This window comes from Zonotrichia leucophrys, chromosome 2 (assembly GCF_028769735.1).
Source record: "Zonotrichia leucophrys gambelii isolate GWCS_2022_RI chromosome 2, RI_Zleu_2.0, whole genome shotgun sequence".
NCBI classification, from domain to species: Eukaryota; Metazoa; Chordata; class Aves; order Passeriformes; family Passerellidae; genus Zonotrichia; species Zonotrichia leucophrys.
Genome location: NC_088171.1, coordinates 3,235,377 through 3,262,308, shown reverse-complemented (window position 1 = coordinate 3,262,308; position 26,932 = coordinate 3,235,377). Strand labels below are relative to the sequence as shown.

Genomic DNA, 26,932 nt, shown 5'->3' with positions numbered 1-26,932 from the left:
GGTTTTTATACTCCCAGTAATGCTCAGTTTCTCTGTAGTTTATCATTAGGAAAAATATTCTTCAAATGTTGAACCTGAAGAGTGTGTGAAAGGCAATATTCAGTGGTAGCCATCAGATTATTATTTTTTTATATCTGTGTCTATTTAATTTCATTGATTAAATGTATAGAAAGGGAGATGGTTCATCTGAGCTTCTTAAGAGCTCTGCATTTGTTCTCAGGAATGAGAACTCTGTATTTTATGCACATCTAATGTGGCAGATAAGGAGTGCAAAAAAGTGGTTTTCTTTTCTAGAACAGTTTGCCAAGTAGGGCTAAAATAATAGCAGGGATCCTGACTATAGAGTTCTGTTAATTCCCTGCTCTCCAGAGAAAAGCTGTATTTGGAATAATGAATTTAAGGAATTAATCAGACAGCAAATGTCTCTTTGGCATAGTGCACCAGCAAGCCAGGCACAAGAATTCAATGCCTAAAAGTTGATTTAAAGTGGACAGTTAACTTGAAACAGAATCTCCAGACTCATCTTTATGTTAACAGGCATCTGAGGCATCCCAACAAATCATCAGCTTTCCTGGAGTAGTCAGGGATTTCTCAGGATCCTGACTATAGAGTTCTGTTAATTCATCAGAATTCCCTGCTCTCCAGAGAAAAGCTGTATTTGGAATAATGAATTAAAGGAATTAATCAGACAGCAAATGTCTCTTTGGCATATTGCACCAGCAAGCCAGGCACAAGAATTCAATGCCTAAAAGTTGATTTAAAGTGGACAGTTAACTTGAAACAGAATGTCCAGACTCATCTTAATGTAAACAGGCATCTGAGGCATCCCAAAAAATCATCAGCTTTCCTGGAGTAGTCAGGGATTTCTGTGGCATGAAAGCTGTGAGGATTTATGGGCGGCAGTGAGAGCTGGGCATGGAAAAGGCGTGGAAGGGATGTTTGGGAGGCTTCAGGGAAAAGCATGGCCTGAATCCAGGTGTGCTGGGGAGTGGATCAGAAATGTGTCTGTGCAGGGTCAGAAGTGCTGGGTTAAATGCCTGGAGAGTATTTTCCTCCTTTTTTTAAAATTTTCCCTTAATTGAGTAGGAGCAGCAGTTGGGTGGGAAGGAGAAAGTGGAGCTGAGGGAGGATTGTGAGTTCCATGCACATGTGCTGTGAATAGGCCAAGTCTGCTCTCGTGTGCCTGAGGAACATTTCCTGCTCTGGAGGAACACAGCGTTTTGCAGTTCAGCAGAAAGGATCCAGAGAATCCCTCTAGATGTGTCAAACCCTGCAGTTTCAGTTTGCTGTACCCAGAGGTTTCTGTACCCAGCTCACTGCAGGCTTGTGTTGGAGAGAGCTGTAAAGGCAGGAATTGCCTCAGGGAACTCCACTCTGATTTATTTTTTTGTGAATAACTTCCTGTAGAACTCTGTGATTTTACAAGTGTTCTAAACCCATGTGGGGGTGTAAATCTGTAACTGTCCTGTTTCCATTCCAAGTTAGGAATTAGGATGGGGCAGAGGTTGGCAGAACCATCCAGAACCACCTTTCCTTTTGCTGGAGCTGCTTTGAGTCAGCAGCAGCTCCTGAGTTGATCCCAGGGCTCTGCTGGGCTTTCCAGCTCAGCGCCTGCACCCTCTGGGTGATGCTCTGCAGCCACTGCTCCCTCCTCTTTTCTCTGTAAATCCCTTTTTGTTCAGAGCCATTCCACCATTCCTGTGGCCCACCTGCCAGGGAGGAACTCCCAGTATAGAATTGTGCAGCTCTGCTGAAAATGAGGGAATAAAATAACATTAATGACTCCTGATCCTCCTCCCACTGCTCAGCTCTGTTTCCCCTCTCACCAAATCTCCCAAACTCCATTTGTAGCAAACCACAAGTGCCCCTGCAGGAGGCAGAGTAAAGCAGCAATAGGAAACCAAACCAAACAACCTCTTTGTGAAAAGAGGGAAATTTGTGTCATAATTATTTAATTATAGTTCAGCTGTGGGGTGTGCTGAGGAATTAGCCCTTAGTGCAACCTAAAGAGGATCCTGGATTCTGTTCCTTATCAGCTCAAATGCTTGGAGTTCTTGTCTCTCTCTTCCACAGCTTGAGTCTGATTTCCTATTACTGACAGATTTTTTTTTCCTTATTGAGGGTACTGTTGGTTTAATGTGTCTCTCAAGCTCAGTTTTCTTGCTCAGAACTAAATAGGATTTTTTGGTTTAAAAATGTTTTACTGTGTGGTGCCATGCCCAGTTCATAAACTGAAACAAAGGAACCACTTTGATCTGCTAAATGAGGGATAAAATAATTTGAGAGTACTCTTGTTTTGAATTTACAAATTATTTCTGAATGTTACCAGCTCATTAAAAGTAGTTCATATCTTTTTGGTGTCCCAAACCAGGTATTTTTCTAATCAACAGTTAATAATTTCCATTTTTGTTGTTGTTGTTGTGAATGAAATAATTTTTGAGCTAATTATTGCCTAATACAAAAATGAAAATTGTCAGATGGAAGGGGCTGATGTTGCATTATCTTTGAGCATTATTGGTACACGTGCACTTCTCACACAAGCAGGTCCCATTGGCTTCATCAAAAGTTGATGGAAAAATGAAAACTTTCCCAGGATACTTTAATGTGTAATCAATAACAAAAAGATAATTAATCACTGATAGTGTGTTGGGGGTGGGGGGAGGGCTGAGCTCAGCTGATCATTCAGTTTTCAAACATTGCTGCTGCTCAGAATTCCACCAGGCTAAAACCCAGCATCAGCTGCTGCAGCTGCTTGGGCTGGTTTGCACCTGCAATGTGATTTTTGTTTTAAACTCTGAGCAGAAGCAATCAATGCACATATCTGAGAGAAAACACTGATTTTTCTCACTTGTAGAAAAGGTTCCTGGTAGGAGGAGGATGTAGCTAAGTGTGACCTGGCTGAGGTTGGCAAACCTGGCTGCTCACATTTCCTCTGAATCCCAACCTTTGTGTGCCGGCCTGGGCAGCTCCTGCTTGGGGATGGATTCAGCAGAACCCAGAAATTGCTTATTCATCTGCTTCAAGTGGGGCATTTTTTGCTGGATTGACACTCAGAGGGGAGTGGGGGAATTCTCTTTTGAACTGTTTGTTTTTGCAGTAGTTTTGCAAGCAGGTTTTGTCTCCAGTTTTCTTTTTGTTTTTAAGGCGAACTTTAGTTTTCAAAGTGTATCCTAAAGAAAATTTAGAGCCCTCTTTTAGGCATCCTTTTTTCTGCATACAACTTGATTAATAATAATTTTAAACTTGTGTTTAATAAAACATAGACTCAGTTTTGTCTGAAAATGTATTACAATTTATTTCTGCCATTTTTGTGTAAAATTTACAGAAACAGTGTTACATCGTGCGCTCCAAAGGTAATGTCTCATTCCTCTAAGGCTGTGTCCTTTCCTTTTCTTTCTGTTTTTCTCTTTCTTGTTTTTCTGATCATATTGTTATGTGCATTGAACCCTTTCTTAGGCCTGAGGTTCTTTGGGGGGGGTGGGTGAGAACGTGCTTTTATCAAAAAAGATGATTTTTCTCTTCAGCAGTATCTTAAACCAATTTAAACTTGAGTGAAGAAAGATATTTGTCCTTCTGTAAATAACCTGTTTATTAAAAGGCAGATTTGGAATGGTTGAAATGATGAGAGCTCTATATAGAAATGTTCTGATAAAATATTATTTTGGGGGGATGAACTGATCATGGCTTTAGGTTTCCATAGTGCCAGGACAGGAGGTAGGTTTGCTCCTGGCAAACATTCAAGGATTGCTGCAGAAAACCTTGGAATGCTTTTTGAAAGCGCACCTTTGCAGAATAAATGTCACATTCCAGCCCTGCCACTGAGGGGAGAGAACTTTCAGAGGCACCACAAGGATTTGGGGCTCTGTTTGCTGAAGTTGTTCGGTCACCCAAGTCCTTGTGGAGCATCTGAAAGGGACAGAGCTGCTCCTGGAGAACAAGGACAAACCCTGCTTGTTTTACCCCTCAGACTGCCAGGGGAGTGGGGCAGCCTCTGCATGGCTTTAATGCACCAAGCACCAGCCCAAAGGCAGCTCCTGCTTAGTTAATTTACCTAATTAGTCTCCAGTGCTGCTGCAGCATGGCAGGAGCACCTGCAGCCTCCCCAGCCCTGGTTTTGAGCTCTTTGCTGTTTCCAGCTAATTCTAAACCCTCAGCCTTCACTACTGTTGGTTTCATTGAAGTAACCCACTTCTGGTTTTCCACCCCTTTAAATCAGCTTCATAATTAAAGCCACTTCAGCTGTTTACTTAGCAGCAGGTTGTTAATGCAGTTAACTCTTGCTTCAAAAGCCATAAGGATTTATCTTTTTGTAGCAATATGCTGTGTTAGCAAGGAAAAATCAAAGAACACCCGCTGCTAGTGAGAAATTTAATGTTGTGTTAATAGCATTTCTAACCCTGTGTTAACCCAAAGCTTTCTGTATTATTCACTATTAAGGAAGTGGGTGGGCTGCTTGACATTTGGAGCTTAAAAAAAAAAAAATCAAGAGTGTAAACACTCCTGATTCCCAGTTCCACCTTTTGGGATGTGTTCAGCACTCTGCAGGGTTTTGTGACCTGACAGTTCAAAACTCAAGGGAACAGAAGTGTTTAAGAATTCTTATTTTATCCTAGCAGTGAAAAACTTCATACCAAATCTGTGTTATTGTAAATCTAGAAAAATCACCTGTGATTGATTATTTATTTTGAGTTCATTGGAAGAAGGCTTTAAAAGCGCAATAGTGCTTGGGAGGAGAGAGAGAAAGAATGAGAAGTGATTTCTATTTTATTTAGAAGTGATTTCTATTTTATTTCTCCCCCAATATTTGAGCAGGCTCTGATGTTCTTCACTCATTATTCCTGCATAGCAGGATCCCCTGTGCAGCAGGAATTCAGGCTCACTTGGAGAAGTCACTTTATTTTGCTTTTAGAAAAGGATTCACAGCATTAAAACCCAAAAGATTTGTACAAAAGGCAGTTGCATTTTCCATTCAGGCTCAATGTGAGCAGCTGAAAAATAGGGAGGGAATTGCATTTATCAGTGAGGTGTAGGTGGCACAGAATGTCTGCTGTGGATTTTGGGAAGCCTGTGAGGTTTTGAGCTGAAGTGTTTGAGATTTAAGACACAAATATTGCTTTGTGTTCTGAGTCAGGGGGCCAAGCAGGGAAATGGGGAGTGAGAAAGAAGTGGTGGGAGATGAGGAGAAGCAGAGAATCTCTCACATATCATAACTCTTCTTTTTTAAAATAAACTGTCTTTAAAGTGACCTTGCAATCTAAGAAGCTAACAAGCTCAGAAACATTTAAATCCCACTGGTCACCTAATAATATTTATCACCAAATTGTTTCTTCTCTGTGATTAAAAATCATAAAGTTACATTAAATGTGTATTTAAAGACACTTGGAAATTGTTTACTGCATGCATGAAATGATACTTGGTACAGCTTTCAGTATGCACACTTAGCTAAACTTCAAACAAACACCATGTAAAAGTTTAAGAAAGCCTGTGTGTATAATCTGTAATTTTCATTTGTTAATTCCATATATTTAACTGTGTTTTTTCACTATTTTTGTCTTACCTTCACCTCTTTTTTTTTTTTTTTTCTGTGTCATTCTCCTCTTTTACTTCATCTGAATCCCTGATTTTCTTTTATTTTACCATCTTCCCATCTTGCTGTTTGTCCAACAGAACAACAAAACCTGCTCCTCATCTGGATGGGTAAGAATCCTTTCATATTTCTCAAATAATTGCTGAAGTTTGAGGATTATATTGAAAGTACACAACAATGGGGAAACAAATCCTTAACTCTGTGGAAATTATACAATGGGATGAGATGGAAAACAAAAGTTTCAGTTCTATAAAAATTTCAAGTCACAACTTATTTCCTAAAGCTGGACAAAAAATTGAATTGTCTTAAATCCTAGGATTATTTCTTTAAAACTGCTTGCTGCCCTCAGCCCATAAATCTGGGAGTTGAATTGCCAAACTGAATATATTTGAGCAGTCATCTCTTTTGGGGCTTGTTTTTAGCCCTAAAATTTATGGGGCAAATGGAAGACAGGAAGAGAAATGTGGTACCACAGAACAAAACCAAAGATTCCTTTATTTTAACTGTCCTGCAGTGCCAGGGGGGAATTGGATCCTGGGTTTGTGGAGATCTGTAAATTCTGCTCCTCTGGGGAGGAGTTCTGTCATGTTTGTGGATGGGCTCTTGATCTCTATTGCACAAAACTGCAAAAATAGAAGGGTGGGTTAGGAATTTTCATCTGTTTACCCTGCTCTTGTGGAGGAGATGAGACTGCTTCAGTTTGAGGGAAATACTTGATGTCAGAGTGGATCTTTGTTTCACATTGCATAAAATCTTAGCATGCTTGTCAATGTTCAACTTAAAACCATAAAAAACCTTATTTAATGCATTAAGAGCTCAATGTTTCTATCTCCCACTGACTTTTTAAATGTGAAATTAATTGGGAAATAATCACAGCAATTCACAGCTGTTTTGTACTTTGTAAACACTTCCTTTCTGCAGTGTGCACGTTGTCTTTGGGCTGGTCATTTCTGGGTTTGAGGTCATAGAACAGATAGAAAATCTCAAAACCGACACGGCCAGCAGGCCCTACGCAGACGTGCGAGTCATTGACTGCGGGGTGCTGCTCCCCAGCTCAGCCAGGGATGGTGAGTCCCCAAAATTCATTCCACTTTCCCAAAATCCATGCTGTTCATGTGTGGGAAATGGGTTTGGAGGGAATTCTCCAAGCCTGACAGAAAGCTCACACGGTGTGTGCATCCATATGCAAACTTTGAGATGAGAAATGCGGACTTGGAAATGGCATGGAATGGACAGACATGGCTGAGAGAGAAATGGAACAAGTTTCAAAAGATAACCTTGCAAATAAGGCTGGATACTTTGGAGAAACAGAACTGTGAAAGATGCATTGTAGTGAGACCCACAAGGGGTCATTTTAGATGATTGGCTTGAAGGCATTTTCAGCATGGTGTGGCTAAAGCTGATAGGCCAAGAAACACTTATAATGTATTATAACTAAATAATAGTTATAAATATATATAATATAAATATATCATGCAGTTATATATATTTATAATATAAATAATAGCTTCTAATTATAATAATATAAATTATAACATCTGTATTGTCTCACCTTTCACATGAGACTGAAAATGGAATAAAAGTTTTTAAACCCCCTCTGAGCTGCCCCAGCTGTGGGTCAGGAAAGGGCTTAATCCAACATCCCCCCCTTCCAGGAGCTTTTCCTGATCTTTCTTTTTGCTACAGAATCTCCTGAGTGACAGAGTTCCTGTGTTCTGTGTGGGTCTCAGGGTGGTTTGTCCACTCTTGAAGCAAACAGGGAAGAACTCAAGGTCTGCTGGAGTTTAATCAATGTCATTGTACCAGTGTGACCCTGGGAGCTCAGGGGTTTCCATCAGAACAGGAGGGACTGAATCACTGAGAATTGAAAAATCCATTCTGATGATGTATCAGAAATTCAAACAGAAATGAGTGGGTCAGAACAGGGCTTAATCCAACACTTATGTTCTCAGAGTGCAATTCCACCAACAGCTAAAAATCATTATGGTAGACATGTAGAATTGTAATTAATTCTTGCAAGCCTGTAAAATGTAAATCTTGGTGTAGGAAAGGAAAGCACAGCAACAAAAAAATAATTTCTGCCCTCACCATTTGTCCCCTGTTCATGTTAGAGGTTGACATGACAAACTGAAAAAGGAATCAAAAATTACTTCTCTGTTTTTTTGAAAGAGGGAGACACAAATGCACTTTTCTTAAAGTTGAATTTTGTGCACTTTCCAAAGGTTTATTTAAAGATTCTGTAAAGTCAGTATATGCAATATATGTGGTCAAGCTTATTTTCCTTTTCCTGAAGATTCATAGAGAATAAATGATCTTAAATATACGTTTGGACAGTGTCTGTGAAAATTTGCTATTTCTACCTAATTTCTAATTTTCCTTAGGATAAGGTGGTAATTTATCTCCTTTAGAGAAAGTCAAGAGGAGCTCTAGTGTAAATGTGTGAGGATGCAGAAAAGAGGAAATAACAAAATTTTAAAAATAAAAAATACACAACTGGGCCAGCAACTAATTTATTCTTAATCTTTGATTTGCAACCTGTGCATTGTTTCTAAAAGTACCTAATTTTTTTAGTATAAGTGGTCTTTGCTTATCTGTGTATTCTGTCTTTGCTGGAAAATATTTGTATAATACCAATGTGGATTTAGTCTGGACACAATCAGATGATTTTTTGATTCTTTGATATTGTGAAAAAGTTCAGAGTTTTTTCTAAAATGGCCCATTTGTATATTTATACATCTATAAAATGATGTGCTTTGTGCTTTTACGTGCACACACATGTGCACAGTGTCAATTGAAAATATCTGTTCAAGCTTTGGAGAAGAAGAAGAAAGTTTGCTCTGACTCAGAAGCCTCAGAGTCCTCTTCCAGTGCATGCAGCTCTTCAGAATCCTCCTCTGAGAGTGAGGCTGAGAATGAAAGGAGCAGGAGGAAAAAGAGGAAAAGAAGAGCTAAAACCAAACAGTCCAGGAAGCGAAGGAAGGAGGAGAGGAAGAAGGAGGATCCAAGGTGCAAGCGAACCTCAAGCCAAAGACGGTGACTGCTCTCTAAAATCTAACAATGGCAGTAAAATCTGGGCAGTTCTGCTTTGTTTTCATGAAGTGCTCAAGCAGTAAATGCTTGAAAATGCTTTTAAATTTAGGGTTTGCTGCATGATTTTATAAACAAACAAAAACCCCTAAAGTTGAGCTTGTTGAGTTTTCCATTAAATTGAAGATATTTGTAGATAACAGCAAGAGTGATGTTGAAATTACTAAATTCCACAGGGCTCAGCACACCTGTGTAAAAGTGAGACTTTAGGCAAACTGCACAACTTTGGACATATATTTGATTATCTTTTAAAAATATTTCTCAACAAGTCGTAAATGAAAAGCAAAATCACTTCCTTTAAAGCAAGAACTGAATTTTCCAGTAATAACGACCCATCCTCCCTTTACCTAAAATGGGTTGTGAAACACATCTTGGTTTTTAAGCCAGCTTTTTAAAGTTTGATGCATCTTCTCTTGGAGCCCAGCTGGCCAAGGGGTTTCCCAGCTAACTGTGATTTCTCCCCCTGCTCTTGCCTCAGCAGCCTTTCTGACAGGAGCGATGGCGCCGACAAAGCCGACCTTAGCACCAAGCGGGACAAGCCCGTGGTACGTCCTGAGGAAATCCCCCCAGTGCCTGAAAATAGATTTTTGCTCAGAAGAGATGTGCCTGTTGTCAATATAGAGCCTGAACCGTAAGGAACTCTGAGCTTTTTATTCTGACTTGCTGAAAATTGTGCATGAAATATTCCTGTTAACGTTGTCTTGCTGGTGCTGCTGGCTGCAGTGTCAGGATTGCTGCATGTGGTCATTTCATTGGCCTGTTCACAGTTTCTTTTCCTTGTGAGATCTCAAGATGATTTCTTTGGTCTTTAAGGGTATTAAACTCAATTAAAAACAATTAATGAATAATTTCAGAAGTAATCATGCAATGCAAACCACAGGAAATACTTGATTGCAAGGGAGACTTGGGGTTGGGAGAGGTGATTTTTCATCTTTCTTAGACTGATGAAGAAACTTTGGTTCAAAATCAATCTCCTGGAATTTCATGACTTTAGCAGTGTTTGAGAATAAAGCAAAATACTCTTCTTTTGCTACAAAGGAAGTCACAAGTTCATGAGATGCTTTCAATGTGTTTTGTATCTCCACTGTCAAATTCCATTGCTTTTGATTAGCTGAGCTAATCCATTACAGTAGATTAGCTCTAAAATGAGTGTTGGGTTTGTTTGGTGTTGGGTTTGTTTGGTGTTGGGTTTGTTTGGTGTTGGGTTTGTTTGGTGTTGGGTTTGTTTGGTGTTGGGTTTGTTTGGTGTTGGGTTTGTTTGGTGTTGGGTTTGTTTGGTGTTGGGTTTGTTTGGTGTTGGGTTTGTTTGGTGTTGGGTTTGTTTGGTGTTGGGTTTTTGTTTGGTGTTGGGTTTTTGTTTGGTGTTGGGTTTGTTTGGTGTTGGGTTTTTATATTCCCTTACAGTCTCCTGTAAGTCTTTCCTTGGAACATCACTCACATTCCCAAAGATTTCCTCACTGTTTCTGGGGATATTACACAGGCTGAAAGAAGCAAAGCTTTAGAACCTGTGAACTATCCTGAACTGAGATCCCAAAACTCTTCTGCCCGTGTTGTGTTCAGGATTTGTGCCCCAAACACAAGTTAACCTCTTGTGACAGTGTTTTGCAAGTTCATTGTTAGCATTAATTTCTGTGTCAAGAGATCAGGCTGCACATTTGGTTGGAAACAAATACATGTTGATTTGCCTTTTGTTGCAGAACTCTCTTGCTTTGTTTCTTGAAAAAAAACACTGAATTCTGTCTGAAAATGAATACAATGATGAATATTTCTCATTTTTAACTTAAACTAATTGTAAGTTAATTGTGTTTTTTTGCTGTGTAACTTCATACTTTTATTAATTTATGTAGGAAGCTTCTTGATGCTGCACCAGTTCTGACTGACCAGAAACCATCAGTCTCTAAATCTGGACGAAAAATTAAAGGAAGAGGCACAATAGTATGTGACAATTTTATTTATTTCTTTATTTCCTCTCACCCAGAGTAACATCCCTGACTTTGAGCTTTGAATTTCCCTGGAGGGCTTTGTGTGACACTTTATTTACATGTTGTAGGATCCAGTTTAGAAAGCATTGAAATCCTGTCAGGTAGTTGATTTTATAACACTTCTTTTCCATCCTTCCTGTGACTTCTTTTAACTTAAAAATTGTTTGGACAAAAAAAATGCCTAAATGGAATGTTTGGGAATACTTATGTAAATAAAGACTTGGGGAAAAGTAACTTAAGGCAGAGTAGAATTGGCTTCTGACAGATTTTGGGGGTTTCTGTCTTTTTTTTTTTTCATCATTTTGGCAGCCTCTCAGCAAAATGAAGAATGAAAAAGGTGTCATTTAGGGCTGGCAGTTGCAGAAATACATTTTTCTTCCATCTCTTATAGTCTTTATTAGCACAGCTTCTGTCCAGGTGTGATGTTTTTCAAAATCCTTGTTTGTAGGTTCCACGAGACTCCAGAGTATAAAATGTGAGAATTAGGGAGGTCCATGACACCCTGCAATCTTTCAGGCCATTCTTCTGTAAAAGCTGGTTTTTATGTAGTCATTGCTTCAGCTGAAACAATAGGGAATCTCAAGTTACCTTGATTTTTGTTTTTTTTATATAAGAAGGATGTTTTAAAACCTTCTGTAATTACCTGGATAAATAAATACATGCATCTTTGTCATTTTATTCTGGGACAATGCTTTTTTCCCCCCATTTTATTGCTTTTATAAGTGGCTCAAAATAATTGAGTCAAACCCAGATGTGCTTTTATTGAGTCAAGGAGGATCTGATTTCCTCACAGAATTTACCTAAGTGTGTATCCCACTGGGTAATGGAAAATAATGAGTTAGCAGTAGCAGAGTTCTTCTTTCTCTGCTGCACAAGTAGCTCTTGTTACCTACTTAAATTCTCTGCCTAAGCATCATTTTTTTATAATGTGAAGCTTCATTGCTCTTTTTTGTGAAAGAGTTTTGGGGTTTTTTGGGGGGGTTTTTTATTTTTTTAATTGCTTTAAAGTGATTCCCATTTCTGAAGAGTTGAACAGCAGTAACTTTTGAAATGAGGCTTGTCTTTGCTCCTGCAAACCATGAAGAGTGACTGAAGTGAAACATCTCTGCTTTAAAAACGAGCGTGGTTATCCGCAATAATCTCATTATTCCGAAAGGGAATCCATGGCCTCCTCCTTGATTCTTCCCTTCACATTTCCAAAAGCTGGCTGAGCTGCTGGCCTCTCTCAGGCTTAGAAGTCTATATAAAAAGTATAAAAGGTGCAGGAGTTGTGTGAGAAAGCCTTGCTGTGTGTGTTTGTGTGGCAGCGCTATCACACCCCGCCGCGGTCGCGCTCCTGCTCCGAGTCGGACGATGAGGAGAGCAGCGAGACCCCTCCGCACTGGAGGGAGGAGATGCAGAGGCTGCGGACGTACCGAGCGCCCAGCGGCGAGAAGTGGAGCAAAGGAGACAAGTAAGAGCCTGTTGTGGTGTGTTGCAATGTCCTGTTTTACCTTCTCCCTCACCCCTCGCTGAGTGTGCCCTGTCAGTCAGGCTAACATACCAGCAAGGCGTCGTGTGATTGGTCCCTCAGGCCTGGGGGACATTGGCCCGTATAGGTGTCCCCAGTCCCTTGAGACCCTGCCCCTTCACCTGGTTGGTGGCTCACCTGTCCCCTCCCCTTCCCCTGCCCTGAGCTTAAAAGGTTAATGAGACCATGCGGCCGCATTCTGTTGGCAGCAGTTGCCCGGTGCAGACATCTCTGTACCCATGGAATAAACATCTGGCAACCTTCTAGCAGAATCCACTCCCTTTCTCTCCACCATCGCCAGAAGCTCTCTCTCCTGAGGTAACGGAGTCCTGACAAGCCTGGACTTGCCCCGCTGCACTCTCCAGCAGCCAAGGTACCTCTGGGGTAAAACACCACAGTGCTGCCTTTGGCCCAGCAGCGAGGGTCAGAACTGGCCCAGGCACCATCTAACTGGTTATATTGGGATTCGTATTCCAATAAGAGCCTCAGCCCCACAGCTCTGACATGTCCTGCCTTTGGGAAGCCCCAAGAAGTTGGTTGTGTAGATATAACCACTGCCTATGAGTGCCAAGGGAGGTTTAGATCAGATAGTAGGAAATTATTTTTTTCACAAAAAACACTGCAGCAGGCTGCCCAGAGAAGTGTGGAGTCACCACCCCTGGAATTGCTCAGAAAACATCTATGTGGCACCTGACAACATGGTTTAGTTCTGAACCAGGTGGTGGGACTTGGTGATCTTAAAGATCTTTTCCAACCTTAAGGATTCAGTGATTTCCTTCTCCTCAAAGTGGATTACATGGTTTGGAGTGAAACAATCAAATCCACTAAGCCGTTATTGTTTTAGTTGTATGTTCTTTGAGCAGTTACAAACTGTGTGATGGATGAAAGTCAGCTCTCCAGAATTCCTGATGGCTTGATACTAAATATGAGCTTCTATCAAATTACAGGAGATCAATCTTTAATGGAAAACTTAAAAATATTATATGTAACTAGTAGTGCATAATTACAAATGTTCCAGATTATTCTTTTTTATGTACTGAGATGTTTTAAAATTGTTATTTAAGTGTGGTTTAAGGATCCTGTTTTGTAGAGGTCAAAGTCCTGCAGACTGAGGTAATTTAAATCTCTTCACACAGGTCCTAAAATATGCGAAACTTGCTGTGTTGGCTGATTTATTTCTTAGGGAGAAGTAGCTCTTGATAGTGATGTAATTCTACATCTTAAAATGAGTGTAAGGAACTCAAAGCAATTCTCTGGTAATAAAATGTGTGCTAGTGTTTATGTAAGCTTATTTAAAATTAAGTTTAAAAAGACTTAATTTATATAAATGTTTTTAAAGCTTTTGCTTTAGTCTGGGGTTTCTCTGTTTGTTTTCCAGGCTGAGTGACCCCTGTAGCAGCAGATGGGATGAGAGAAGTGCATCCCGGAGATCCAGGTCATGGTCCCATAATGGTTATGCTGATCTGAGCACTGTGAGATACTCCAGCCATCACAAGAAGCACAGGAAAGAGAAGAAGAAGGTGAAACATAAAAAGAAATCTAAAAAGCAGAAACATTTCAAGAAGCACAAGCAAACGAAGAAAAAGAAAACATCAGCCTCATCAGATGTAGAATCCTCTCATTCCTTCCACAGGAGGACAAAATCATCTTGTGATCGTGAGAGGAAATCTCGTTCTTCCTCATTGTCTTCCAGGCGCTCATCCAGGAGGGACTGGTCTAAATCTGATAAGGAAGACCAGAGCTTGTCATCTTTATCAAGCAGAGGGTCTCGATCGTACTACAGGTCCAGATCCAGGTCTAGATCTAAATCAAGGTCTTACTCCAGAAGAAGTTCCAGATCAAGATCAGCCTCTAAATCATCGCGATCTCGAAGTAGGTCGCGGTCAAGTTCTAACCCCAGGCAGCAAAAGACTGTTCCCAGTTCTCCACGGAATATTTCAGCACGGTTAAATGACACTAAGCTGACCAAGACTGCTGAGCCTGTCCGAGCAGTGATCCTGCCCAGTGACAAGGTTATTGTGCCACCAGTGGTCCCAGAAAACCTCCCTGTCATACCCTTAAGCGACAGTCCCCCACCTTCAAGGTGGAAACCTGGGCAGAAACCTTGGAAGCCATCGTATGAGCGAATTCAGGAGATGAAAGCTAAAACAACCCACTTAATTCCCACCCAAGCTAATTACAATTTAGTGGTGGTTAAGGAGGCCAACACTTCTTCCTCCTATCGCAAGCAGGAGAGGAGCTCCGGGAGCGAGCGGAGCGCTTATTCCAAAGGCCGCAGCGACAGGAGCTCCGAGAGCTGGCCCAGGTCCAGGAGCAGATCCTCTCGAAGCCGCTCCTACTCAAGATCTTACTCAAGGTCTAGAAGCCCATCGAGCTCCAGGACCAAATCTCCTTCCTCTGGCAGGTCACGGTCCCCCGGGAAATACCGCAGTGACCGGTCGGGGTACAGCGAGTCCACGTCCGACTGTTCCCTCAGCGATGAGGACAGGCACAGGAGCAAAAGGAAATCCAGCCACCCCAAAGCTCGGGGCCTCAAAGTGAGGCAGGAAACGAGCTCTGATAGCACTTTGCCTTACAAGCATCCAAAGGACTACGATGAGTCTTCCCAAGGGTTGAAGGAGAGCGACAGTTTGTCATCCTCAGACTTGTCCTCCGACAGCGAGCGCTCTGCCAAAGCCAAAGCGCTCCAAGAAAAAGAAAGCCGCTTTCCTTTAGAAGGGGATGCTGAGAAACAGGATAAAAATAGCTTAAGTTGTGAGAGAGGGGAGGAGAAAGGCAAGGGTGAGCGGGATTGTGATCACTCCAAAAAGAAAGCAGCTAAGGAGAAATGCTCAGAGCAGCCCAGAGGTGGTGCAAAAACAAAACGCAAATCCTACTCAGGTAGCAAATGGGACTCGGAGTCCAACTCTGAAAGAGGAGAGGCAAAGCATAACAGGGGGGATTCCAGACCCTCCTCTGGCAAAGAAGAAGGAGAGGCCACCTCAGGGTCTGACACAGAGCTTAGTGTTACCAAAAGGATAAAAAAACAATCCAATTCCTCAGAGGGCTTTTTGGGTTCTGACTGCACGTGGAAGACAAGCAAACAGTTGTCATCTTCTGAGTCTGAGAGTTCTTGTTCCAGCTCAGCAGACACTCGAGGCAAGTTGAAAAAACACAAACATGGCTTGAAAAAGACTCCTAAAAAATCACATTCCAAAAAAGCAAAAGAAAAATCGAAAGGCAAAAAGGAGAAAAAACACAAAGTCCAGAAAAGAAAAGAAATGTTTCATTGGCAGCCCCCCCTTGAGTTTGGGGAAGAAGAGGATGATGAGATAAATGAAAAGCCGGTTACCAAGGATGATAAAAAAGAAAAGCAGCTTAGCAGGGACATAAAGGATAAAAAACAAGTTTATGAAAAGGATGAAATAGTCACAGATAAAATGGGAAATGGTGAAAAGTCGTGTGTGAATGAAAACCTTTTAGATAAAAACACCACATGTGGGGCCTCGCCAGATCGCAGCAACCTTAATAAAGAGCCCATTGAAACCAGCACTTCAACTGGTATTTTAAACTCAGGAATAAACGTGGCTGCCTGCAAGAGTGAGATTAAACAAGCTGAAGAAAATAACCAGAATGGGCTGGAAGATGTTATTCAGACAGATGACAACATGGAGATTTGTACTCCGGATCGTAACTCGCCGGGGAAGGCTGATGTGGATGTTTTGTCTCCTGTCATTCTCACTGCTAAACCTTTAAGTGCTGGTGTACAAAAAGAGTTACAGGTTGAGACCCCTGAGCAAGATGCTGTCAAACTGGGAAACAACTTAAGAGACTTTACTAATATTAAAGAAGAAAAAGAAACGGGAAGGCAAGAAAATAACTCTGTCCCTGTGTCTGGTGCTAAAGACTGTAGTTTAAAAAGTGAAATTTCTGAAAATACACCAAGCAATATGATAGACAATAAATGGAAGCCTTTGCAAGGTGCTGGTAACTTAAAAGCAGCAACAATCAGTATGACCACAGAGGTTAAAAATGTAGCATCAGCACCAGAGCCTAAACCAGCAGGTTTAAGAATTGAAATAAAAGCAAAAAATAAAGTAAGGCCTGGGTCTCTCTTTGATGAAGTGAGGAAAACAGCCCGGCTAAATCGTCGGCCAAGGAACCAAGAAAGTTCCAGTGAGGAGGAATCTCCGAGCAGGGATGACAACAGCCCTTCCAGGAGTCTCAGCAGGTCACGAAGCAAATCTGAGTCTAAATCCAGACACAGAACCAGGTCCATATCCTACAGTCACTCGAGAAGTCGATCCCGAAGTTCTACATATTCATATAGGTGAGAAGCGTGTGCTGCTCCCACAGCCAGCCCTGGCAGATTGAATGTTCTGGTCATTTCAAGGAATGCTTTCCAGGTTGTGGTTTTTGTTTTTTAACAGCCCTGTGTTGTAGAACCACAGAGTGGTTTGGGTTGGAAGGGACCTTAAACACCATCCATGGACAGGGACACCTTCCATTATGCCAGGGGGCTCCAGGTCCCATCCAGCCTGGCCTTGGGCACTTCCAGGGATCCAGGGGCAGCCACAGCTGCTCTGGGCACCCTGTGCCAGTGTGAAATGACCTCTTTGTCCTGTCCCTTCATCCCTTATCTAATATCCCTTTCCAGCTCTCCTTTAGGCCCTGGAAGGGGCTCTGAGCTCTCCCTGGAGCCTTCTCCTCTCCAGGTGAACATTCCCAGCTCTCCCAGCCTGGCTCCTGAGCGCAGGGGCTCCAGCACTTGGATTAACTCAGTGCCCATATCACCTAGCAAGTATGGAATAAATATTTAGCTAGCAAGCTAAAGATTCATTACTTCTTCTGGTTCCCATTTTCTGCTGCTCTCCTCAGCTGTGTTCTCTCCTGTGTCCTTGGTTGTAGGTCCAGGAGTTACTCGAGGAGCCGGAGCCGGGGCTGGTACAGCCGGGATCGCTCCAGGAGCCGGAGCAGTTCCTACCACAGCTACAAGAGCCGTAGGTGAGTTCACCCAGCTGCAAACTGTGCCAGACGTGTTCTCCTCCTCTTGTTCCCCCTCTCCCCCTGCTCTCTTCAGCACTTTTGGTTTCTGTTAACTAAAAACTCCTCTGTGGTTTTGATTTTGGCAGTCGGAGCTACAGCAGGAGCCGATCCAGGAGCAGTTCCTATGGGCACCACAGTCGGTCCAGGTATGGATTTGATGCCTTGTGCAGGCTGACCTAGAACAGAGACTGGACAGAGCTAAAGAATAAAGCAGGGATTTATCCAAAGGATCTCCTCCATGGATGCACCTTGGGCAGCACCAGAGCCCAGCCAGGGCTGCACCCAAGATGAACCAAAATGGCCCCAAAATGCACGAGCGCTCCCGGGCTCTCTCCCTGGGATCAGTTCTGCTCCATTTGCACCTTGCAGTTCATTGTCCCATTCCAGCTTTAGCCCAGGCACTCCCACCCTGCTTGTTTTTCTCTCTCCAGCCCACGGGGTTTGTGCTCCTGGGCTGAGATTTGGATCATTTGTCCTTGGTGCCCAGCTGGAGCAGGAATTGTTTTGTCTCCCTGCTCTGTGCACAGAGCTCACCATGCCCTGATGTGGAGCTCAGACCCACACACTAAAGCAGCACAGAATCTGAAAATATAAAAGCCAAAACCTGAGGCATCAGATTGTCCTTTTATACAAACTGCAAGAAATGTGCTGCCCATCAAATCATCTTAGTATAAGTCTACTTTTATTTACATTTCTTTAAAATAGACTTTATCATATAATTATTGTCTATGAAACTATTATATATCATACATACTACCTATTTTACTGTGCATACTGTAATACAAATGCATATCTAAATACATATTTATTTATAAAAATACTTTCAAAGATTATTTTTATCTCATAAAATTGCAGAATGGTTTGAGTTAGAGACAGGACCTTAAAGATGATCCAACCCCCTGCCATGGGCAGGGGCACCCTCCCCTATCCCAGGGTACTCCAAGCCCCATCCAGCCTGGCCTTGGACACTCCCAGAGATCTGTAGTACATCAAACTATTATTATAATTATAAAATTATTATTATAATTATATAAATTATTATAATTATAAAAATATTATTATAATATCATGATGGCAACGTGAATCAAAGCAAAATGAACACAAGACACTTTCAAAAGTTGAAAATCACCAAACCGTCCTGGCATTACAGTTGTAGGTAATGCTGTAAGTAGTAGTGAACACATTTGCTTTTGTTTTTTTAAATAATATTGAGTTATAAATGGAATTGCTTGCTTTCAGAAGTATCAGCAAAGAAGAATTTTACTAGAAATAAAATGGACAGCACAAAGCTTCATAAATGCTTAGATGTTTTTCCTAATAAAATTTGAGATTTTTACTCTTACTTTGAAGATTGTTGTTGTGTTGAAAGCATAGAATTGTTTGCCACATCCTTGACAGTAATTCCTATACATCCTCTCATATCTCCATATAAATATCATTTAAAACAGCATTTTAGAGCAGAAATTGTGAATTCAGTATTATTTTCCCCCTTTAAAGCAGGTCCTATACCTATGTAGCAGTGAAGACATTACTTGGCTTGCTTTCAGAATTATCAGCAAAGAAGAATTTTACTAGGGAAAAAAAGGGACAGCACAAAGCTTTGTAAAGGCTTGCTATGTCCTTCCTAATAAAATTTGAAATTTTTAGTGTTATTTTGAAGATTGTTGTTGTGTTGAAACCTTTATAAAGCGTAGAATTGTTTGCCACATCCTTGACAGTAATTCCTATACATCCTCTCATATCTCCATATAAATATCATTTAAAACAGCATTTTAGAGCAGAAATTGTGAATTCAGTATTATTTCCCCCCTTTAAAGCAGGTCCTACACCTATGACAGTTACTACAGCCGGAGCCGCAGCAGGAGCAAGAGGAGCGACAGCTACCGGAGATCTCGGAGCTACGAGCGCAGATCCAGGTGGGGCTGACCCTGCTGGGCTGCTCCAGGATTCCCTGAACACAAACACAGGGGGTTGAACAAGGCCACAGTGATGCTTTTTCCCCATAAGAACAAGAAGTACACTCAGCAAAAGTAATAATTCCAACCAAATTCGAATTAAATTCAAAGCGTGCGTGCGAGCGAGGAAGTTGGAAGTTCTGACATTCCAAATATGAGGATGGGGAAGCAGCCAGGATAAGGAAAAGTTGATTTCCAGTTCATTGTATCCATGCATTCAAAATTAGGACATTTTTCCAGGGAAATGATGAAGTCCCCATCCCTGGAAGTGTTGAAAACTTGTGGCAGTGAGGACATGGATTAATAGTGAAGGCTGTGGGGCTGGGTTAGCTTGGTGACCTCAAAGGTCTTTGCCAACCCTAATGATTTTATTATTTGATTTATTATATTCTTTAAACAATATAAAGTGTTTGTTAAAACCCACATAGCTCACAAGATTTAACTCAAGTGCTCTCTTATGGATTAAAAGCTGCCTGGTATGCAAAGAATTCCAGTGTATGGTAAATTCCTTTTGGTTATGCTGCAGAAGTGGATCTAAAACAATCTGGAAGGGAAATTAAAAGTTTTGCTGCAATCCACATTTAATTTTTAACTTTGTAGAATATGTTTTGAAAGAATATTTTTACCTGCAAATCTGCTGAGTTTAGAATATATTTTCTTCTCCTCAGTCCAGAGGATTTATGTAAGTGTAAGTTAGCAAATTTCACAGAGATCAGAGATATGGAAAGTTGTAGATACATTTAATATCACTGATGATTTGTTTTATTCCTTTTAATATGCCCTCTATTAGTAATAAATCAAGTTTCTAAGACCACTATACATTTTAATCCTCTCCTCATATGAATTTTTTCCCAGCTTTATACCAACTCTTAATGGACTTTGCTCTCACCCATTTGCACAAGCCAACTTTCATCTTGTGTTAGAGGGAAAATTAATGAGTTTTAATGAAGAATGTGAAAATAAACTTAAAAACCATTGCTTTATTAAGTTGAGGAGCTTCAGTGTGTGATTAGGAAACGCTCACCTTTCACTTAGAAAGCTTCTCTTACAGGCAGGGGGCTGGAAAATCTCTGAAAGCTTGTTCTGTGTAATTTGAACGTGTCCTGTGGCTCGTCTGAAACCATCTGGGCTCTGTGCTGACATTTGGCCAGGTGCTGAGCTTGGAATTTGTCTGGAGGAGCCAAAACATTTTAAATACAATTTCCACGCTGCAGACACACAAACACACCTCTGTTGTGCTTATGGGGCCTAAGTTTTAAGACCCTCCTTCAAACAGAAAAATAAAATATATAAATCAAGGATTTGTGAAATTATCCTAGCTTGCAGTGTAAAATTCCACTTGTTGAATACATTTCTCACTCAGCTCAATTAGCTTTTATAAAAACATTCATTTTGAATGGTTTTTAGCTATAACAGAGCAAGAAGTTACAAACAGTTTGACTTGAGTCACACCGAGTTTTCATCACATCAATTTAATGATTATTTCCATTTTGAGTATCCTTTAATGAACCCTTCACTTCCAAGAAATACAATCCTGTAAAAGACTGGTGTGTTTCCTTATCTGTAACAATTTTTTGACATGATGCAATTTTCAATTTGAAGCTCAAACTGCAGCTTTGGGGCATTTAAATATTTTTTTTTTTCTCCTTGCAGATCCTACGGCTCCGACAGCGACAGCGATCGCAGCTACTCCAACAACAGGAGCCCCAGCGAGAGCAGCAGATACAGCTGAGACTGCTCCTGGGAGGGTGCAAACTCTGCTCCACGATTTTTTCAGTGTTACATTCAAAAAACCTCTTCTGACAGTGTCACAAGTGAAGGTTGTTTGCTGAATTAGCTGAAATTTCCTGTTTAACAGCGAATTCAGCTCTGCTTACACAGAGAAGGACTGAGCTCGACAGCTGATGTTATTTTTTATTTTTTTTTATGTCAAATGCAACTTTTACAAAATAATAATTAAAAAAGCCCAGTTTGGTTTCCTTGAATCAGCTTTTCCAAGCCATGTATTACATTTAGGTGAATTGCTGCTGCCACTTTTTGGGTGCAGCAGTCAGGACTGTCTTCAAGTCTGTTTATAAACACCTTAGCAGAGATGTGCTAGCAACTATTAAACTGTGAAGTAAAATTTCTTAAAAAGGCTGCCATTTCTAGTTGAAAATGCTTTTTTTATTGCTGGAAGCTGTTTCCATTCTGTCTTGATTGTTGATTATTGCATTCTGTACAGGAAATGGGTGAGGAAAACAAAGCCTGCCACTCTGTCTTAATCCCTCCTGAACTGTGGAGTTCTGGAATTGTGCTGGAAAAGTTGAGCTGATGCCCACTGGGAATTGTCAAACTCACAAGCAGTGAGCAAAAATGTGATGAATGAGTTTGGAGCTTAATATCCAACCTGTCTAAACTTTTTATGTTTAAAAGAGGAATTTTGTCATAAACAGCAATGTCCTTCAGAGGCTAAAAATGTGTTTCCAAACACTGCCTGACTGATTTTCAGTTCCTATCACAGTGCTTGGCATCCTTCAACACATTTTAAATGTTGTAAACCATGAGTGTGTCATGAGTTTGTCCAAAGCACTCTTTCAAACACTGACATGATGATCATTTTTTGAGAAAACCAGTTCCTTTATAAAAGCTCTGTATCCCATTCACCACAGGGAATATCAGAATCTGATATTGCAGATATTGAACTATATCTTGTTAAAGCAGGGCTACAGAAATACTGGGATGCCTCATAAAAAACATGAGCAACACCTTCAAAGTAAAGTTTAGTACCAAAAATTACTCTGAAGTTCCAGGCAAATGCCTTGCAAAAATATAAATAGATTCAAGCTGAAGACCTTTGAGTAATTCTTACAATATTCTGAATTCAGCTGATTTAAAATAATCTGTAAAGTTTTTGAGGGGGTTTAGAAAGTTGTATTCTGAGAACCAGATTTTTTTATTGGCATAATGTAACCTGAAAATTGGGGTCTGTGGTGACCAAAGCAACGTGGTTTGATTAGAATTAATGAGCACTCTTGTACCATACTGACTTTCTGGAATATCTGGACATGCTTTCATTTGCTCATTTTCAAATATTGGAAATTATTTTTCTTAATCTCATCAAGACCCAGTAGCTTTGAAAATGAAAAGTGGTAATTTCTCACTGAGGCATCAATTCCTTCTCTCTTTGATTGAATTAAGCTCCTCAGAATTTGATGATTTTTTTGGTACACTGATGAAAAGCAAGTTCCAAGGGAGATGGTGATGATTGCCTCCATTTCTGTCCACCCACAGCACATTCCTGACATTGAATTGGCCATTGGGGTTTTTCACTTTTCTAGAAGTACCCAAAACTCTGCTCTTACCCCTTTCCTACACTTCAGAATTTAGTGACAAAGTGTTTGCATGCAACCCTTCCACCCTTTGGTAAACTTTTTAGCATTAAATACATTTAATACCTAAGCCAGGATACATTTACAAACATATTTGTAACAGCAGCAGAGACCTGAACAAACATTTCAGTGAGATTTGTTGTAGTTTCATCATTTTCAGTACAGCTGTAACTTGTTTTTTTCCCTTTCTAAGAAAATAGAACTAGAGGGTTCATGGTCTTACAAAATATACAAATATAACCATTACTATTCAACATCTATTAGTAAAAATATTGCTCCAGGATCAGATTTTTATCATATTTCAGATCTGATTTGACTTTTTAAGGCCAGGAAAGGTAATAAAAGTATGGTCAAACAACAGCTGTAGTTATCAGAAATTATTGCACTGTCACTAAAATCTTTCATATCTTTAGTCAGTGGTTTCTAAAGAAATTCCATCAGGTAGAGAATGGTTGGGGAGGGGTTGAGGGAAGGGCTGGGGGTATTTTTCCTTAGTGAAATCTGTTAAATTGTGCTTCAGATGGAAAATGTCCCCCTGAGCTGGTTTTCTAACGCTGCTCTATGTTTTTGCAATTTTGTTATTCCAAAGTAGTTGCTGTTTGTAAAATAAACTTTTGTACATATCTGCAAATGCTGTTTTCTCTACATCTGGAGAAATCCGTGGTGCTGCTTGAAGGAAACAGGCAGGAAAATGAAAAATACACTTTCAGAATTCACTTTTGTCCCTTGCAAGACTCAGACATGAAGTTGCTTTTCCTTTTCTTGACCTACATAGGGGAGCTGTTCCTCAGCAGGACTCTGGGTTTACATAATAGTCATTGCAGGAACAAATATTTTGAAATGTCCAAGTGATTTGAGGTCTCACCATTTCCTCAGGATCTATAAAAGGTTCCTCTGCTTGGTGAAGAGAAATTCTTAAGAGATCTCCACAGAAATCTGGGAATGGGCTGAGCTTATCCACTCTGCTGACTCTCCTTTCCCAAATGCACATTCCCAGACCATTCCCTCAGCATTTTGGAAATGTGCTGTTAGCCCAGGGCAGCAGATGTGGTGCCTTGCAGGCTGATCCATCAGGATTTCAGACCTTCTGCTCCACAGAATCTGGACTGCAGTGGAACTGAAATCATTTGATTTCATTGAAATGATTGAAATGAAACTGGATTTCAGTGGAAAGGCTGCCTTTGGCACGAGGTGAGGAGGATGGGGGAGGTGGTTCCTTGGTGTTTGAGGTTTTCAGTGTGACCTGGATAACCTGGCACTGCCTGACCTTGGGGGGGAGTGGCACCACCACAGTGAGTGTTGGACCAGCCTTGTGTCCCAGGGCAGCTTAAACCAGCTTGTCATGGAATGGCTTGGTTGGAAGGGACCTTAAAAGGGACCTAAAGCCCATCCAGTGCCACCCCTGCCATGGCAGGGACACCTTCCACCATCCCAGGGTGCTCCCAGCCCATCCAGCCTGGCCTTGGGCACTGCCAGGGATCCAGGGGCAGCCACAGCTCCTCTGGGAGACCTGTGCCATTACACAGAAAATTGGGAATTTATTCCCATTGTCTCATCTAACCCAGTTCTCTTGCAGTTTGAAGCCATTCCCTGTGTCCTGTTCCTCCATCCCTATCCAGCTCTCCTGGAGCCCCTTCAGGCCCTGCCAGGGGCTCTGAGCTCTGCCTGGAGCTTCTCCTCTCCAGGTGAGCATTCCCAGCTCTCCAGCCTGGCTCCAGCCCCTGGAGCATCCCCACGGCCTCCTCTGGACCCCAGAGCTGACCCAGCCCTGCAGGGTGGGGTGAAGGGGCAGAATCCCCTCCCCAGCAGGGTGTTCAAGTAGTCACCAACCTTTATTTCAATGACACCATGTTTTGGGTGCTTCCAGAGCTGCAGGAGTCAATCCTGGGGATCGCAGGTGCCGCTGCTGTGGAGGTCACGCTGTCACCTCGAGCTGGCTGTGCAGGCAGGGCTGGGTAAAAATAGAGTGGTGACACCCAGGCACGGAGTGCTCAGGATGGAAACAGGTCTGAAATCCTGTTGTAATCTTCACTGCAGTGTTCTCACCTCTCTGCTGGGGCTCTTCTCCATTCTCTGCAGCCCAGCCCCTCCTGTCTTCTCAGGGGCTCCTCCTGGGCTCTCAACCCACCCCTATTTATTTGTTACCTTCACGAGCTACAGCTGCTGCCCAGCCAAGGACCCTGCAGCTCGTTTGGAGCAACTCAGACCCACACAGATCTTACACTACACCATCTATCCAGGCCCCCACATTTCCCCCCTTTTCTTTTAGCAGTTACACAATGACAATACACACACAGTCCCAGCTCTCAGGCTGCCACAGATTTTGGCTGTCTTAGATATATACATAGAATATATACATATCCCTATACAGTCCCAGCTCTCAGGCTGCCACAGATCTTGGCTGTCCGGGGGATTCCAACCCCCACAAAATCCTGCAATGAAGTGAAATCAGAGCTCAATTAGGAGTGATTTCATCAAAAACAAGAAAAGAAAAAGGTTCTAAGCAAGGTTTGGTGTGCAGGTCTGGGGTTTTTCTGGGAATGGGTTATCCACAGGATGTTGTGGAGTGGCTCTGTCTCCAGTTGCAGGTGAGTGCCTTGTCTCAAATTAAATGACCCATCTGCCTCTCCAACAACTACTTATGAATCCCAGATTTACAAAGCCACAGCATAAACACACTTTCCCTGCAGACCCTGTGCCAAGAGATTCCCTTCCCACTCTGTCACTCCCAAACAAGAGCTGTTTGTGCTTGAGCTCCAGGGGAAGGAGCATTCCCAGGGCCCTTCCCCAGGATCCCTGGCTCTGTGGGATCCTGTGGATTAAATTTCTGCTCTGGCTTTGTGTGGTTCCTGATGATCCCACCCAGAGCAGAGCACCGTGTTTGGATGACCTTGGGCTGCACCCTGCAATCCCATCTGCTGTCATTCCCAAAGGGAACACTGCCTGGGATTTAAATCAGGAGGAAATCGAGCTCTGCATGCCCCACCCCTGCTTACATCCATGTAAATAATGCTTTTTTAGGTGGTGGAACAGGAATGATTTTCCACCTGGTACATTAAAACTGCTTACAAATCATCTGAACAATTAAAGGAACCCAGGCCTGAATTTCATCATAGCCATGTAATCCCTGGGAAGTGGATGGGATTGCATGAGTGGAATCAGAGGGCCTGTGGCAGGTTTGGGGAAGCTTTTTAATAAAGGTAATAATTTTTTGGGTTTGAGTTCTGCAAAGATGCTCTTTCTTCAGGCTTTGAAGCTGTATTCATCTCTTTCTGTATAAGGAATTGGTGTTGCATTAATTGCTGCATGTAATTAGAATTGGAGGTGGATGCACAAAGAAGGGATTTGCATTAATGTGGGATTAATTGATATTTCTGCCATGTACCTGTCTGTGGCATTGTGTGTTTTTACAAGTTTTATATTTTTTTTTCCTCATGGAAAGGGTGCTCAGGCATTGGAAGAGGCTGCCCAGAGCAGTGGTGGAATCCCCATCCCTGGAAGCACTCAGGAAATGTGTGGCTGTGGCACTTGGGGACAGGGTTTGTGGTGAACAGTGCTGGGGTAATGGCTGGACTTGATTTTGGAGCTCCTTTCCAACCTTAAGGATTTTGTGATTCTGGCACGGAGAGTTGTGAGCTCAACACAGCTGGTGAACACTTGCAGCTCCCACTCTGCCATCATGTCCCAGTCCTGGCCTCAGGCTGCAAAATTCCTCAATTAATTCCTGAACACGGGAAGGGGCTGCCTTCCCTCTTGGGGCTGCTTTTCCTTCCAGCTCGTGGTGCACCCTGTGAGAGAGGATGAGGAAGGTCCTTCCCCTCTCCTTGGTGCCTTGGCCACCCACTTGGGCAATATTCACATAATTTTACCCCAATGAATTTTGGCCAATGAATATGATGCCTCAGGTTTTGACTTTTATATTTTCAGATTCTGTGCTGCTTTAGTGTGTGGGTCTGAGCTTCACATCAGGGGATGGTGAGCTCTGTGCACAGAGCAGGGAGACAAAACAATTCCTGCTCCAGCTGGGCACCAAGGACAAATGATCCAAATCTCAGCCCAGGAGCACAAACCCCGTGGGCTGGAGAGAGAAAAACAAGCAGGGTGGGACTGCCTGGGCTAAAGCTGGAATGGGACAATGAACTGCAAGGTGCAAATGGAGCAGAACTGATCCCAGGGAGAGAGCCCGGGAGCGCTCGTGCATTTTGGGGCCATTTTGGTTCATCTTGGGTGCAGCCCTGGCTGGGCTCTGGTGCTGCCCAAGGTGCATCCATGGAGGCCTTTGAATAAATCCCTGCTTTATTCTTTGGCTCTGTCCAGCCTCTGCTCTAGGATGAGGGGGAACAGCTTCAAACTGATAGAGAATAGGTTTATATTGGGTATTAGGAATAAAGTCTTGGCTGTGAGGGTGCTGAGGC

At 42.0% G+C, this 26,932-nt stretch overlaps 1 protein-coding gene across 8 annotated transcripts in view; it reads left to right on the top strand.

The window, feature by feature from the left end:
- Positions 1-23,148, top strand: part of NKTR (natural killer cell triggering receptor) — a 49,746-nt gene extending 26,598 nt beyond the window's left edge. For 3 of the 8 annotated variants that reach the window (XM_064703792.1, XM_064703796.1, XM_064703797.1), the window contains 11 exons: positions 5,668-5,697; positions 6,509-6,654; positions 8,398-8,620; positions 9,153-9,305; positions 10,522-10,609; positions 11,964-12,109; positions 13,545-16,475; positions 17,054-17,149; positions 17,278-17,337; positions 19,009-19,107; positions 20,800-23,148. In XM_064703792.1, the coding sequence (XP_064559862.1) occupies positions 5,668-5,697; positions 6,509-6,654; positions 8,398-8,620; positions 9,153-9,305; positions 10,522-10,609; positions 11,964-12,109; positions 13,545-16,475; positions 17,054-17,149; positions 17,278-17,337; positions 19,009-19,107; positions 20,800-20,878 (4,051 nt within the window). In that variant the 3' untranslated portion in view covers positions 20,879-23,148. Of the gene's footprint in view, positions 1-3,331; positions 3,354-5,518; positions 5,698-6,508; positions 6,655-8,397; positions 8,621-9,152; positions 9,306-10,521; positions 10,610-11,963; positions 12,110-13,544; positions 16,476-17,053; positions 17,150-17,277; positions 17,338-19,008; positions 19,108-20,799 lie in introns of those variants that run through there. The other 5 variants (XM_064703799.1, XM_064703795.1, XM_064703793.1 and 2 more) reach the window with 5 other exon arrangements.
- Positions 23,149-26,932: the final 3,784 nt, after the last annotated feature.